At 54.0% G+C, this 15,793-nt stretch overlaps 2 protein-coding genes across 2 annotated transcripts; one reads left to right on the top strand and one right to left on the bottom strand.

The window, feature by feature from the left end:
- Positions 1-3,397: 3,397 nt before the first annotated feature.
- TNNC2 (troponin C2, fast skeletal type) lies at positions 3,398-9,011 on the bottom strand. Its single transcript, XM_047069136.1, has 7 exons — positions 9,005-9,011; positions 8,732-8,757; positions 4,522-4,573; positions 4,242-4,385; positions 4,035-4,149; positions 3,729-3,865; positions 3,398-3,564 (listed from the first exon to the last, which is right to left on the bottom strand). The coding sequence occupies exons 1-7, from the start codon at positions 9,009-9,011 to the stop codon at positions 3,533-3,535; spliced, it is 513 nt and encodes a 170-aa protein (XP_046925092.1). The 3' UTR covers positions 3,398-3,532.
- A 28-nt stretch (positions 9,012-9,039) lies between these two features.
- SNX21 (sorting nexin family member 21) lies at positions 9,040-15,663 on the top strand. Its single transcript, XM_047069134.1, has 4 exons — positions 9,040-9,049; positions 10,578-11,126; positions 11,555-11,712; positions 14,849-15,663. Exons 1-4 carry the CDS (start codon positions 9,040-9,042, stop codon positions 15,521-15,523), a joined length of 1,392 nt encoding a protein of 463 aa, XP_046925090.1. The 3' UTR covers positions 15,524-15,663.
- The last annotated feature ends 130 nt before the right edge of the window (positions 15,664-15,793 follow it).

Raw genomic sequence — 15,793 nt, 5'->3', positions numbered from 1 at the left:
AAGCATCCGACTTCAGCCAGGTCACGATCTCGCGGTCCGTGAGTTCGAGCCCCGCGTCGGGCTCTGGGCTGATGGCTTGGAGCCTGGAGCCTGTTTCCGATTCTGTGTCTCCCTCTCCCTCTGCCCCTCCCCCGTTCATGCTCTGTCTCTCTCTCTCTGTCCCAAAAATAAATAAACGTTGAAAAAAAAAAAAAAAGAAATGCAAATTCTTGGCCCCAACAAGCTCTCTGGGATTCTGAGGCTCTCTCAACTTTGAAAATACATGACTAGAGGATGTCTAAGAAGACAGCTCAGAAAGTAGCACTAAGATGGTTCTTACTAAAGGCTGGCCAAGGCGGGTATATTTTTTTGTCTGCATTAGGAGGCTTCTCCACGTGGTCCTTGATCCAATTGTTGGGCCACCCAGATGGCCACATGGCCTGCCTTGTGTCAGTCACAGGGGTGGACTATAGCTCAGAACCAATCAGAGTGTTCCTTAGAATTAATCCCTGGGAGAAAGTAGAATGATTTTACTAACAGGGTTGCTTAAAAGAGGAGGGAGTCTGGGCAGATGGGAGAAAGCCAAGCAGAGACCAGTAGCTGGGAGATGGAGGTGACATTGAGACTGGCCTCCAGCTGACGCCTTAGCATCCCAGTTTCGTGAGCCAGCAAATCCCTTTTTAGTTTAAGTCCATTTGATTTCGGTTTCTGGCACTTGCAACAAGACGGAGAAGGTATTGTTCCCATTCGCCCCATACCATTACTGAGTGCCTGCAGTACAAGCCCTATGCATGGGGCTGGGGATCAAGCAGGGGAAAAAACACAGTCCTGTCCTCAGAGGCTGAAGTTCAGGGGGCAGACAGGCAGGTCAGTGGGGGTAGAATAAGTGCCATAAGAGTGGTGGTTAAGAGCTCAGACCTCACAGGCAGAACAATTGTTAGAATCCCCACACCCCTCCCTGTTACTTGCATACATTTAGACTAAACCACTCTTTAAAATGGAAATATTAGTAGCTACCTCATAGGATAGACAGACCTTAGAGTAGTGCCTGGCATGTGGTAAGCCCTCCTTAGATGTTGGGTACTATGAAAGCTCAGAGGTGGGGCACCTAACAAAGACCAGGAGAGTCAAGGAGGGCTTTCTGGAGAATGGACTGGGCCATGAGGGAGGGATAAGGAAGGGAGCACACTCCTTGGATAGCAAGAAGTTCAGCAGTATGGAATAGTGGCATAGTAGCACGGACGTCAGGTCGCAAAGGGCTTGTAAGGCCTTTAAATTAAAGGCCTTTACCGAGAAGGTTCTGGGGCACCCGGGCGGCTCAGTCAGTTAAGCGACTGACTCTTGGTTTCAGCTCAGGTCATTATCTTATGGTTCATGAGTTCGAGCCCCACGCCAGACTCTGCTGATAGCATGGAGCCTGCTTGGGATTCTCTCTCTGCCCCTCCTGCTCTCAGTCCTCTCACTCTCTCTCTCTCAAAATAAATAAACTTTAAAAAAGTAAAAATAATAAAATACAGGGGCTTTACCTTGAGGCACCTAATAAAGCCTTGAGTAGGATTTGGTGTCAGAAAGCTGCTTCCGGCAGCCTTGAGGGGAGGGAACGGCCAGGAGGTTAACTACTGTTCTGAGTCACAACACTGAGAGGACGGATAAAAGAGTAAGGAGACAGAAGGAAAGCAGCAGGCCAGAGCAAACTGCGGGTGGGAAGGCGGCTCCAGAACTCCAGGGTGCCATCTCTGAGATGGGGAATTTATGAGATTAGAGCAGGACGGGTGTGAAGTTCTGAGGGCAGCTAGGGAGAACTGTCCACAGGTAGGTGGTGCCACACTTAAGAGCCTTGCTCCTGTTTCCACATGTGTGTGCCCGGGTACGTCACCGCCTTCCTCCGCTGTAAAACGGAGAGAGCAGCCTCTGCCTGCCTCTAGGGTTGTGTGCATCAATCAGACAGGCCCGCAAGGCACGGCACACAGCAAGCGGTCCTGGTGATGAGTGCTGACCCCGGCTGGAAATAGAAACTGGGAAACATGAATGCTTGCGAAAGGGGAGCCAAGAACACGAAAGAACTGGAAAGGGAGGACTGTAGCGATGAATAACCGCACAAGTCAGGGTTTCAACGTGGTAGTAGTGATATTAATAACGGCATTAGTGGGGCTCCTGGGTGGCTCGGTCGGGTTAAGCGTCTGACTCCGGCTCAGGTCAGGATCTCAGCGTTCGAGAGTTCGAGCCCCACGTTGGGCCCTCGAATGTACTTATTTGTTAAAATAAACATTTAAAAATAATAATAGCATTAGTACGCGTCACACTCTGTTCTAAGCGCTCTGCACTAACAAACTAACTTGTTCTCACAACCCTGCAAGGTTGTGAGAATTCTCATTATCCCCATTTTACAGAGTAGGAAACTGAATTACAGAGTGGTCTGTCATGGCAGTGAGGGTTCGAACTCATTCAGAGGCACCCTGCCTCTAAAGCTAAGGCACCACTGCACGGCATTAGCTTTGACCTGCTGCCTGCTGTGATTGAGTCGTGCACAGAGAGTTACAGAAGCCAGAGCACAGCCAGTGGGAGAAGGGATCAAGGGAGAAGGTGTCTGAGCTGGGTTCTGTATCTTTGACGTGGTATCTGAGCTTGAGCTGGGCTGAGAAACTTGCCAGGCTTTTTAGAGGAGGAAGGGCATTCCAAGGAGGGAGAAGGCAGGAGCAAAAGCCAGAAGGCTTGAAAGCGCACCCCCACTGTCCAGGGCAGGACTGACAAATCGCCCAGCGTGACTGGAGCCCAGAGGGGAGGGAAGGAGGGGAAAGGAATTTGGATTGGATTCTAGAAGCAATGGGGAGCCTTGAAGGTCTTTCAACGGGGGAGGAGCAAGGTCAGATTTCTTTTGGCTCCATCGTGCTGACGGCCGTGTGTTGAGCGCGTTGGCCGGGGCTGGAGGCAGGGGTCCAGGGTAGAGACGAAGACGTCAGAACAGACGAAGTAGAAAAAGTCAAGCAGGAACGAATGCTGCCTGGAACGGACGGATACTCCCCTTTCCCTCCCCAGCCCGGCAGTCTGCACCGAAGACCCAAAAAGGCTCCAGAAAGGAGGGACGGTAGGGAAGGAAAGGGGCCTCGGTCGCCTGCGGCGACCTCACCCTACCCCCGTCCCAGGCACCCTCACTCACTCCGACAGCCCCAAGGCCCCGGCCACCCTCCTCCAGCGCCAGGCGCCACCGCAGCCCGTCGGCCGAGCTGCCCACGCCCAGCGCCAGCTACCAGGAGCCGGCCGGGAACCTGACCAGCGCGTCGGCGCGTCAGGCAACTCGGGTCGCCCCTCCTCGGATCCCAAGTGCGCTCGGGTGGCGCCCTGGACCACGGCCCAGCCCGGCGGGTCATGACACCCACTCCCCTGCTCCTCCCCTCACTCAGGCTACGTGCTTCTCAGCGTCTGTTTTTATTCTTTCTGGACACAGAGCCAGCAGGGGCCGCGCCTCCCTCCCGGGGCGGAGAGTGGGACGGGGCGGGGTGGCACCGCCCTGGCCCGAGGGACGCGCGGTCGGGGCAGAGGAGAAGCCGACTTCTTACTGCACGCCTTCCATCATCTTCAGGAACTCTGCGGGGAAGGAGAGGGGGAGGAAATCTTGCACAAAACCGCCGAGAGCTCCCCACCCTGCCCACAAAGCCAAGGACGTTCATGTGGGTGCCACGCCCCGGACGTTCCCGCGTGGCGCGCCCCCCGGCCCCGGCCCACCGCCACCAAGCTGTCGCGGCCCTCACCGTCGAAGTCAATGCGGCCGTCGTTGTTCTTGTCACCGTCTTTCATCAGGGATTCGATCTCGTCGTCCGTCACGTGCTCCCCGGAGGCCCTGAAAATCTCAGCCAGCTCTTCCGCATCGATGTAGCCGTCTGCGTTCCTTTGAAGCGAAGGGACAGCGTAGGGCTCAGGGCAGGCAGGGGCGAGCTGCCCTGGCCACGTCGACGCCTCCCCTCCCTCACCGCCACCCCCACTCCGAGAATGTAAGTGCCCTGCCGGCCAGACTCGCCCAGCCCAGCGCCTTCTCGGCTCCCAGGCCCCCAGTGCACCTGTCGAAGATGCGGAAACACTCGGCCAGCTCCTCCTCGCTCTTCCCCTTCGCATCCTCTTTCATCTGGCGCACCATCATGACCAAGAACTCCTCGAAGTCGATGGTGCCGCTGCCTGTGGGGAGCAGGTGGTGAGTGAGCCTGAGCCCTGGATGCCCACCTCTCCCGCCACCGTCCCAGCCCTGCCTTGGAGGGCCACCAGCTCACCGTCCTCGTCCACCTCCTCGATGATGGCATCCAGCTCCTCTTTGGTGGGTGTCTGGCCCAGCATCCTCATCACCGTGCCCAACTCCTTGACGCTGATGTCCCCGCCACCGTCAGCGTCAAACATGTCGAAGGCGGCCTTGAACTCTGTCGGAGGAAGGAGGCAGAAGACCAAAGTGGGGCTGCCTGGACTGTCAGCCTCACACCTTGCCTCCCACCCTGTTCAAACACCGTTGCCCAGCACACATCCCCCCCAACAGCCCGCCCGCCCACCTGCACTCACCAGCGATCATCTCCTCGCTGAGGTAGGACCGGGCCTCTGCCTGCTGGTCCGTCTGCAGAAGACACAGAGTCAGAGAGAAGAAGGGGCAGACCCCCGAGCTCATTCTTGTCTCAACCCCATTCTCTTTAACCCCCTTCTGTCAATGCCCTTTGGTCTTCCAGAAGAACAATGCCAAACTAGCAACACCTTCTGCATGTTCTCACAGCACCTGGCCCCAGTTATGAAGGACTAGGGAGAAAACGGATTACGCCCAAGGTCTCCAAACTTGCCAGTCAGATGCCAAGTCAGGAATCCCTAACCCACTAACCTTGGGCAAGTCACTTATTGTAACTTTATCTCTTCTCAGCAGCTTCTCAGAGATGAGATAGCATTGGGGGTGTGAAAGGGTTTTGTAAAGTGCCAGCACTATTCCAGCATGATTTCCCACTTTTCCCTAGCTCCTGACAGAGCCTGGCACTGTAATAGGTGCTCAATAAACGTATGTTCTCAAATAAACAATAATGCAACGCAAAGTCGCTGAGCACCTACTAAGTGCCCATCAGGCCAAAGACTAGGCACTGAAACCAAGAAGATTCAGACACAGCATCCCTCCCCTCCAAGAACTTGCGGAGACGGAGATTTTAAGCTTCCTTCTTATCATTCAGTCATCGGAGTAAATACCACTCATGCTGGGCCGAATATAATGGGGGCCTTGTGGAGGTGAAAGTAAGAGTTCGAGAGAGGGGATCTGGCCACATGCAAGCCAAGCCAACTGGCTATGGGGCTTTGGACTGAGGCTGGTGAGGAGGAGGGGCTGAGGTGGCCAAGGTGTTCTTTGGCGGGCTGGCTGATGCCTTCCTCCTTGCCCCCCCTCCCCTCCTCCCTCCTCCTTGTCCATGCAGGAGAGTCGGCTATTTTTAGTCTGGCGTGGGCCACAGCAGCTGTCCTCCAGGGTCTAGTTACCCCTTGAAGTGAAGTGGGGTGGGGGACCTCAGCAGACATAACAGCCCCAGATTAGAACCCCTCTCTGAGAGGCTGGGGTCTGTCCTCTTCTGCCCCTTCTCCTCACCCTTGAAGCTCTTGGACTTGAGACCCTGCAAACCTCCCCTCTTCCAGAAGAGTCTTCTCTCACTGCCAGTAGGAAGGTTTGGCAAGGCTTCTAGCCCACCCCTGCCACTGGCTCACTGGGTGACTCACTCTGGCCCTCGGAGTCCCCGCCTCTACCATGAGAGAGACAAGCTAGGACCCCCTCACACTTCCATGACCAACACTGCCAAAGCCTCAGGTCTGCAGGGAGTTGGCAATACCCGGAACATCCCAGCCCTCCCCTTTCTAGAGAAGTCCAAGGGCTTCTTCCCCAGGCTTCCTTCTAGACACCCAGGCTCCAGGAACCTTCACGGTCCATCTTCAAACATCCAATTACTGGACTACAGAGCACCCAGATCTGGCCTGGAAGAGGTCCAGAGGTGCTCCAGCAAGCAAAGGGCTGAAGTCCTTTCTTGTCCTTACCATGGCTGCTAGTCACAGGGCCTCCTCTGCTGTAGGTCACCGCCTCAGACACTCCACCACCCAAAGTTGCCCTGGCCTGCTCCAGCCCCTAGGATTTGTAGGGGCTCCCTCCCCTCCCACCTCCCTGCTCCCCAGGACTGGCTGCCCCAGCCAATCAGATCCTGGGGTCAGTGAGTGCCTCCCCCCCAACCCCCGCCCCATCCCAGAGTCCTAGCCCATTACCTAATTTAGCCAAGGGCCCTTGCAGAGAAATTTAAGCCTCTGAGCAGGTGGCAGGCCTTGATGTCCTAGATTCTTGGGAGGAGAACCCGCCCCGCTCACCCCCTTAGCAAGCTCCTGCTCAAGAATCATGTTTGCTCCAAGATGGGTAAGGACAATCAGAAGACAGACAAGTGAGGCAGCAAGGTAGACTGGGAAGAGAACAAAACTTGAAGTCTAAAACCCAAGATCCAGGGGCGCCTGGGTGGCGCAGTCGGTTAAGCGTCCGACTTCAGCCAGGTCACGATCTCGTGGTCCGGGAGTTCGAGCCCCGCATCGGGCTCTGGGCTGATGGCTCAGAGCCTGGAGCCTGTTTCCGATTCTGTGTCTCCCTCTCTCTCTGCCCCTCCCCCATTCATGCTCTGTCTCTCTCTGTCCCAAAAATAAATAAACGTTGAAAAAAAAAATTTTTAAACCCAAGATCCAAATCCTGTCTCTGCAAGCTATGCACTCTTAGGCAGGTGACGATGCCACTCTGAGCTTCAGTTTCCTTCTCTGCGAGACGGAGACGGGGACGGTCATAACTTCCCTCACAGAGAGACCACGGTAAACGGGGGCCCAGGTACAAGTCACCTAGCTTGTGCCAGCTCCAGAGGGTTGATGCTTGGCAAGTGGAATGTCCTGTCTTTGAACCATGGTAGAAGGCAGGGGAGGGGGCGAGGAGGAAGTGACAGCCACGGTTTGTGAAACTCTACAACGTGCCACACTCTGTGCTAAGCATTTTAACCACGTGATCTCATCTGGTGCTCATCCTCTGAGGTAGAAGCTATTATTATTCCCTTTTCCCGGAGGACCTTTGTAAATCGTAAAGGTCTATAGTCATGTTGGGTGATTCTTATTAATCCTCAAGGGAAGTCCTATCCAAATAAGAAATCTATGGAGGGGTCCGGGAAATGGGTATGCAGTTGGAGGAGAAATAAACTTTGAAAGCAGTTCCCAAGGGGCTCCTAGATGACTCAGCTGGCTAAGTATGGGACTCTTGACTTCAGCTCAGGTCATGATCTCAGAGTTTGTGAGTTCGAGCCCCACATCGGGCTCTGTGCTGATAGCAAGGAGCCTGCCTGAGATTCTCTCTCTCTCTGCCTCTCTCTCTGCCCCTCCCTCACTCACGTGCTCTGTTTCTCTCTCTCAAAATAAATAAACCTAAAAATTTTAAAAAGAGAAAAAAGAAAAGAAAAGAAATAAAGCAGATCCATCTCTCAAATACACCTTCTCCAGGGAAAAGATGTTTGGGATTCACTTTTTTGAGGGAGAGGGAGACTAGAGGACTAGGGGCAGGTTCTCTACGTGGGTAAAGGGGCAGCTGGCCCGTTCCTAGAGCTCGGTGAGGAAGTCTGGAGCAGCTCAGCTGACCGTCCGGAGAGCGAAGGGATGTGCAGAGCGAGTCCAGTCCAGAGGGGGTCCACCCCGAGAATCCACAGAGCCTAGGGTGGATGTTGGAGGGGTAGGTGATGCTGTGGACAGTGGCTAAGTCAACAGAAAGAGCACTAAGACAACTAAGCACAGAGCCTGGGGCCAGTGAAAGGAGGCTGGATTCCAAGGAAGGCAGACGGACAGTGGCAGCCCAGCCCATCTTCCTCTATTTATAGACATTCCCAAGAAAAGCTCAGTGGAGCTAGGCCAGGCTACAGAAGGCCTCCCCTGTCCAGGCAGAGGGCCAAGGGGCAGCGACACCAGGGGATTCCAATTTGGATATGAGCCCTGGAACTGCAGGATTCCTTTGGAATAGCGTGTGGAACCCTCAGCAATCATTTGTTCCCTGATTTGTTCTTTCATTTATTCAGGGAAATACAGAAGGTCCAAATTTATCTATTCCCCTTGACCCTTCCAATCCCAATCCCCTTTCCTCCACATCTTGCCTCTGCTCTGGTCAGACTAAAATGCGGCTCCAAACACCACCTTTTGTAGCCTTCAGGTCTTTGTACATGCTGGGTTTTTTCTTGCCAGTAATTCTGTCTTCTTTCTCTACACCTGCCTACTTCCCTGTCATCTTTCTCAAATTTTTTTAAGTTTATTTATTTATTTTGAGAGAGAGAGAGAGAGAGAACAAGCAGAGGGGGGGCGGATAGAGGATCTGTGCTGACAGAGAACCTGATGCGGGGCTCGAGCTCACAAACCATGAGACCATGACCTAAGCCGAAGTCGGACACTTAACCAACTGAGCCACCCAGACATCCCCGTCTTTCTCAGCTTTAACATCATTTCCTTGTGGTGTTTGGCTGGCTCAGTCGGTGGAGCGTGCGACTCTTGATCTTGGGATCTTGAGTTCGAGCCCCATGTTCGGTGTAGAGATTAGTTGCAAAAAAAATACAAATCAAAAATAACATCACTTCCTTCAGGATCCCTCCTCCTCTACCCGGGCCAAAGCAGTCCAGGGTGGTTTCCTGGTAGTTTCTTCAATCATATCCCTGAGCATGCCACATGACATGACCTGTTCTGAGTTCCGTGGACCAGAGACACTTACCTGTTCATCACTGCATTCCCCAGCACCTCAGCACGTGGCACTTAGCAAGTGCTCAATAAATATCTTGTTCTTTATAAGACTAACTGAACTGGGTGACATCTGGTTATGAGAAGGAACTTCCTAACTGTCGTGGTTGAATAATAACAGGAACGGGAAGCCTCAGGAGATAATGAGCTTCCTGTTACTGAATGTATGCAATCAGGAATTCAATGACCATCTCTCAGGGAGGCTATAGGGAGATATTACACAGAATCCAAGGATAGTGGAGGATACAAGACATCAGGAGATCTAGTTCTGGTCCTGTTTGTATGACCCAAGGTAGGTCCCTTCCCCTCACTGACCTTCAGACCTCCCATCTGTAAAATAGAAGTGCCAAACCAGATTTCTGACAACCCATGGTTTTTTTGAACACCTGCCTTGTACCCAGACTTGTGAAACATGCCAAAATACAACTTAATATTCTTGTTTGGTGTTTGGTGAATAAGTGAGTGTTGAATCAATCAATGAATGAAGGGGGCCTTTTTTGCCCCAACACCCTACTGCTAAGCTGAATGAAGAGTAGTTAGAGCCTTGAAATTACACAGACTTGGCCCTAAATCCCAGCTCCCCTATTTCCTAGCTCTGGATTTGGGGGAAGTCAATTTGCCTCTTCATCCTGAAAATGGACCATTATTGTCCAATAACAGCCCCTCCCCCAAGAGGTTGAGTGTGACATGTGACCCCATATAAAGTGCCTAGAACAGGATGTAGGACACAGTGGAGCCTCAAATGAAAGCCCTGCCTTTTCTGCACATAGGGGGGCAGGGAGTATGTTTTCCATTCAAAGCGATTTCCCTCCACCTCTCTCTTGTGCCATTCAAAAAGGGTAGGAACGATTGTCAGAGAGATTTTATTTGTTTAATTGTATAACCAACAATATCTGCCCTGCTAGGGACTGATAGTTTGGGCTTTTGACAAGAAGTGACAATAAATTCTTCCTCCTGCTGACCTCCTGGTAAAAGATGAAACACAGCCAGCCCTTTAGAAGAGCTGCTGAGATTACCACGCCTCCCGTGTGTGGGGGGAAAAAACAAAACAAAACCAGAATTAGAAACTCAGGAGACCTAGGCTGCAAGGCCCCACACTCAGAGACCTCTGGCAAGCTCTGTGACTCTGGGCAAGGAACTCTGCCTTTCTGGATCTCACTTCCCCGTTTGCTACTTCCTATGTGTGAGGCTCAAATGAAATTATGAAGTTGTAAGAACCTGAGAACACTATGGAAACAATAATCACTATGTAACTGATCAATCTGTCAGCCTCTGCTCTGTGCCAGGCACTGAACCAGTCAGTGCCCTTTCAAAGGCTGAAAAATTAGTACTAGTTTTAATTATTCCTGTTTTACATAGGAGAAAACCTAGGCTCATCGAGGCCAGATTCCAACTCAGATCACGTGTCTTCTCCTGGCCTCAAATTTTTCACCAGAGATGGGCTTCCAACGGTGGCATAATGACTTTGGAAAGTTAAGAGTGCTGGGTGGAGATTGTGGGACAGATTGGGGCCAACCGGGACTGACAGGATCTTCGGGACGAGCGGGAGGTTTCACTGAGGGCGTGAGCCCCCTTAGATTGGGTAGGATCCCGCAGGAGGCTCGGGTTCGCCCAGGCCTACCCAGGATTCCCAAGTCCCTCCCGGAGCGAAAGGCCCGGGATTCCCGGGAGGCTCCGGGGAGCGGGCGGGGCCGGGGGCGGGGCGGCGGCAGGAAGCGGCCGGAGCGGCGCTCGGAGCGGCCTGAGCCCGGGGAAGCCCGGCCGGCCTCGGTAAGCTGCCGGGACTGCACTCGGACCCCGGGGGACCGCGCGCCGCTGAGTGCACCGCGGGCGCCGGAGGGAGAGACGCGCCAAGGGGCGAAAGAGACAAGGGGAGGGTCCCAGCCGCTCCCGGGCAGAGCTCGGCCCTAGGCTGCGCGGGTGGGAGGGAAACGACGCCAGGCGACGCCCGGGGCTCGCAGGACCCCCAACGGGCAGGGGCGGGGCCTCCGCGGCGCCCCTCCCTCCCTCCCCTGACTGGGCCCGCCCCTTCTCGCGCGGTTGGGGGGGGCGGTCTCCCTCCCTCCCCGGCCCCAGCCCCAGCGTCGCGCGCTCCCCCCAGGGTGCCATGGCCTCACGGCTCCTGCACCGGCTGCGGCACGCCCTGGCCGGCGACAGCCCGGGGGAGGCGGCGGCCGGCCCGGAGGCCGAGCAGTTCCCGGAGAGCTCGGAGCTAGAGGACGACGACGCCGAGGGCCTGTCCTCCCGCCTCAGCGGCACCCTCAGCTTCACCAGCGCCGAGGACGAAGAGGAGGAGGACGACGAGGACGACGGAGAGATTGGCCCCGACCCGCTGCCCGCCGGGGACGGGGCGTCGGGGGAAGATGCAGGCGAGTTCCCGAGGACAGAGGCGGGACCTGGGGCTCCATTAGGCCTCCACCCCAGCCACCTCTTGGCTGTGTGACCTTGAGAGAATCACAACACCTCTCTGAGCCAAGTTTTCCCTCTTGTCAAATGGGGGAAATCACTCCCATCTCGAGGTTGCTGCGGGCATTAAATGTACAGGATCCGGGATGTACAAATCCGAACAATGTGCTCGCGATGTTTGGGGGGTGGAAATATTTATTTAGAGTCGGCCGTCTGCTCTGCTAGGCGCGGTGTTTGGCCCCAGACCTCTCCCTGGCTTTCGGTTTACATTTATGTCAAATGGAGATAAAGCCTGTCTCACCTGTTGGGAGGATGAGTGAGGTCACTGCATGTGGTTTATGTCGACCTTAGCCCCAGGCCCATTGATGTAACTGGTCATGTGCTCATGCAGAACGAAGCCCCCCACCTGATGGGCAGCGGGGCAGTCAGCCCCTCACAAGGCAGTTGCAGGATTTCTGGAAGAAGTCCCGGAACACCCTGGTTCCCCAGCGTTTGCTCTTCGAGGTGACCAGCGCCAACGTGGTCAAGGACCCGCCCTCCAAGTACGTGGTGAGTGAGGGTCCAGGAACCCCTGGGCTGTGAGTTTAGAACTCTGGCTAAGTAGGGGAGACTCCAACTTCCTGAGGGGGGCAGTCTGGCTGTGTAGTTCTAAAGGATCACTTCATTTTTTAGGGATGGGGAAACTGAGGCCAGAAAGGAGATATAACTTGAGCAAGTCCTCAGGCAAATGATTTAGCTTCTCTGAGGGATTATGGACCTGCCCCCCATCCTGGTTTTGAGACTAAAGAGAACTGGTGTGTGTGCCCCCCAACCCTAGGTTTTGCAGACTGTAGCAAAATACAAGATATATAGGAAAAAATATTATCTGGGTCAGACCTGAAACCCAAGTTGCATTGGTTAGTGGTTAAAAAAAAAAAAGGTTTTTGGATCCAGATCTTGATTCAGATCCCACTTATTACCAGCTGTTTGACCTTCGGTGCGTTGTGTAACCTTGATAATGCTATTTTCTCATCTGAGCAGTTGCAGAAGTTAAATGAGACAGTGCACAGAAAGAAAGCCCTTAGCATTGTGCCTGGCATTATGAAGTGCTTGATAAAATGGCACCTCTATTGTTATGACTTAACCTTGGCTTGAAAATGTCTGGCATCCAGGTAGGGCCTGTTGTGGCACCCTTACAACCCAGTTCCCAGGCACCCACACTGTACCCCATGATGTTGTTCTGAGGGCTGGATTTAGGGGGTAGGTGGGGTTAGGATGAAAAGCAGTGTGGGGGAAGGCCTTGGAGTCTGTTTTCCTTGCTGTGGAAAGGAGACATGGAGAATGAGGTCGCCAGGTCCTGAGCCCCAGCCCGACCTGGCCAGTCTGGGCAGTGGCAGCTCCCTGCCTCAGACATCCCTCATCTTCGCCACCCTCCTCCATTTCTGACTCAGCAGGAAAGGGGCCTGTAGCACTGTCCCACATCTGGGCCTCTCTCCATTCCTCTCCGCTGCTGTTAGTAAACAGGGGCCACGCCCATGGGGTGCCTGCTCCAATTTGAGCAGGGATGCCTCTGACGATCTAGTCTTAAGTGGCAAAAGTCCCAGCCAGGCGTCATGCACAGGAGAGGGACCCCGAAGAGCAGCTGGGCAGCATGGTGGGGGTGGGACTCTGGGAAGAGAATGATAAGACAGAGCAGGATGGCCAGATAGGTCCTGACCCGTGTCTGGGGAGACAAATCCCCTTCTCTGTCCAGTGGGGACCCTACATCCTGACTTAACTTCTGGGGGTTAAGAGCACAGGCTGTGGAATTAGGTTGGCCTGGGTTTCAATCCCAGTGGGGCCATTTGCCAGCTGTGAGACTTGGGGGGACGTGTTGGATGAGTCAGATGAGATAATGGATCTAAAATGTTTTCTTTTTGCCAAAAAACTAAAAGTAAAAGCTAGATAAACATAAGGGGTCATTTTAGACCAATGCTTCTTGAAGTGTATTCTGCAGGAAATTGTTTTCCGGGAATGTTAACAATTGTGCCTTTAAAAAAGAAAAGAAATTAAAAAAAAAAAAAAAAGATTTGCAGTCGATATGTTTTGGGAAAGCAGAATTGAAGAATAAAATAAATTTCTTTAAGGTTAAACTTCTTTTTTTTTTTAATTTATTTTGTAATGTTCATTTATTTTTTAGAGCGAGAGACAGCACAAGCGGGGCGGGGGTTGGGGGGCAGATAGAGAGAGGAGACACAGAATCCGAGGCAGGCTCCAGGCTCTGAGCTGCCAGCACAGAGCCTGACATGGGGCTCGAACCCACGAACTGTGAGATTATGACCTGAGCCAAAGTCAGATGCTCAACGGACTGAGCCACCTAGGCACCCCAAGGTTAAACTTCTTAATCCTTTAAAATATTACCGTACACTGAATCTTCCAGAGAAGTATAGAATAAGCAAGCCTAATTGACCAGAGGTGGCTGTAATGTTGGCAGTTTCGCAGAGCAAATTCGAGAAAAGTCTGGGTTTGGTGTTGGTGTGCCTTCAACACCTGATGCTCACTAATCCCCCCTTTTAAGTCTGGTGGCTCAGCATTATGCTAGATTAATCCGTGTTCAGGTTCTCAGCTTCACGGTCATCCTGCCCTGTGTTTCTCAGACACTGGTCCTTCCAGTACCACCTTCACAATTCTTGTCCTGGCTAAATGCTACTTGTACTACTCTTTGCTTAACATTTCTCGTCTTAAACAAGTTCAAAAGATTTTAAAGTTCTACTGTATGGGGAAAGCCTAGTTTGCCATAAAGAGAACCATAAAAATTAATACAATAAAATCCGTGAAAAATGACACCGTGTCATTAAACCCTGTGTGAATGCTATTGTCCGAAGGCTCTGCCCGGAGATTTGCTTTCTAGCACTTTTCTCAAGGTGGAGATGAGAAGTGTTGGAGAAGTGCATTTTAAAAATCAGACTGAGAGCCTCTTAATCTGTAGTCAGGATTCAAATTAGGGGGAGTCACCTCTTGTCCCTGATTCAGTGTTATTTACTCCAGCACATAGCACCTAAAATCTCAAGACCAACATGTATTTATACACATTCCACTTGAGTAGACATGACCTAGGCCAGTGCTTCGTTCACTAGAGAGGAGGGCGGACCCAAGGGGGAGCACTGCCTTGCCTGAGGATACACACCTCCAGGGGAGTAGCTGCCCAGGAGTTCGTGCAGTGCCCAATGTCCTTTCCACAATGACCACTACCAGGGCTGTCTGAAGACCTCTCCGCCCGTTTGGAATAACCTAGCTAAGGAGGTGGGGGCTCTGTGTCCAGAGTGGAGCAAAGCCCCAGGCTGGTCCTGAAGGCTGGTTCAGAGGCCCAAGAAAGTCGCCTGGGTTTCGGCTCACCGCTGGTTTTCCAGAGAGGCTATCAGAAGAGCTAACTACCCTATGGGAAGGGAGTGCTCCCTGGAAGGGACAAAAGGGGTGGCAGCTCTAGGCACTGAAGCTCATCTCTGTCTTTCTCTCCCCGTGCTGCCTTGGGCCTGGGTCATTTCAGACGAGCCTCAGGTAAGATGGGACTGGGCTCCCTAGCTGCTGCCCCAGCAGCTCCCACCCTCCTGGGCCCAGTCTCAGGGACTAAGGGGACAGGTGGGGGAACAGAGCTTGAAGTGCGGGTGTGGGGAGGGGAGGGGTACATGGACAATTCACACCTGCCCTGACCCCACCCTCCCCGCAGCTCTACACCCTCGCCGTGATGGGTCCAGGGCCACCTGATCGCCAGCCAGCCCAGATCTCTCGCCGCTACTCGGACTTTGAGCGGTTGCACCGAAACCTGCAGCGACAGTTCCGGGGCCCCATGGCCGCCATCTCCTTCCCCCGGAAGCGCCTGCGCCGGAATTTTACCGCGGAGACCATCGCCCGCCGCAGCCGGGCCTTCGAGCAGTTTTTGAGCCACCTGCAGGCAGTGCCCGAGCTGCGCCATGCCCCGGACCTGCAGGACTTCTTCGTGCTGCCTGAGCTGCGACGGGCACAGAGCCTCACCTGCACTGGCCTCTATCGTGAGGCTCTGGCACTCTGGGCCAATGCCTGGCAGCTGCAGACCCAGCTAGGCACCCCCTCGGGCCCAGACCGCCCCCTGCTGACCCTGGCCGGGCTGGCTGTGTGCCACCAGGAGCTGGAGGACCCTGGGGAGGCCCGGGCGTGCTGTGAGAGAGCCTTGCGACTGCTGGGGGATAAGAACCCCCACCCTCTGCTGGCACCCTTTCTGGAGGCCCACGTGCGGCTCTCCTGGCGCCTGGGCCTGGACAAACGCCAATCAGAGGCCCGCCTCCAGGCCCTGCAGGAAGCAGGTCTGACCCCCACGCCACCCCCCAGTCTCAAAGAATTGCTCATCAAGGAGGTACTGGACTAGACTTACTGCCGCTGTGGGGAGAGGCACTGCCCCGGGATGGGGGATGGGGATGGGCAGTAAGGACACAGCAGTTGGGAAGTGGTAGGGGGTGCTGGGAACCCCTGTAAGTCCTACAAAGAATTGGTAGCAAACCAAGGAAATACGTTCTTTCTGTCGAGCTGGGCTCAGGACAAGCTTCGGCTGGGCTTGCCCTGGGATGGTGCAGGGAGGAAGCCGGATGCAGCCTCTCCAGCTCATGAATGTCTGGGGACGATGCCCCAGGGTAGGTCA

This window comes from Lynx rufus, unplaced genomic scaffold (genome assembly GCF_022079265.1).
Source record: "Lynx rufus isolate CCGP_SWC_20201006 ecotype Redwood Valley unplaced genomic scaffold, mLynRuf1.p SCAF_8, whole genome shotgun sequence".
NCBI classification, from domain to species: domain Eukaryota; kingdom Metazoa; phylum Chordata; class Mammalia; order Carnivora; family Felidae; genus Lynx; species Lynx rufus.
The sequence above is the reverse complement of the archived record's forward strand: the minus strand, read 5'-3'. Positions and strand labels throughout refer to the sequence as shown.

Excerpts from the sequence above, each read along its gene's own strand:
- SNX21 (XM_047069134.1), top strand. Across the intron at positions 11,127-11,554 it reads GGCGTCGGGGGAAGATGCAG|AACGAAGCCCCCCACCTGAT; the intron begins GCGAGTTCCCGA and ends GTGCTCATGCAG. Across the intron at positions 11,713-14,848 it reads ACCCGCCCTCCAAGTACGTG|CTCTACACCCTCGCCGTGAT; the intron begins GTGAGTGAGGGT and ends CCCTCCCCGCAG.
- TNNC2 (XM_047069136.1), bottom strand. Across the intron at positions 4,150-4,241 it reads CGAGGAGGTGGACGAGGACG|GCAGCGGCACCATCGACTTC; the intron begins GTGAGCTGGTGG and ends TGCTCCCCACAG. Across the intron at positions 3,866-4,034 it reads TGTTTCCGCATCTTCGACAG|GAACGCAGACGGCTACATCG; the intron begins GTGCACTGGGGG and ends TTCGCTTCAAAG.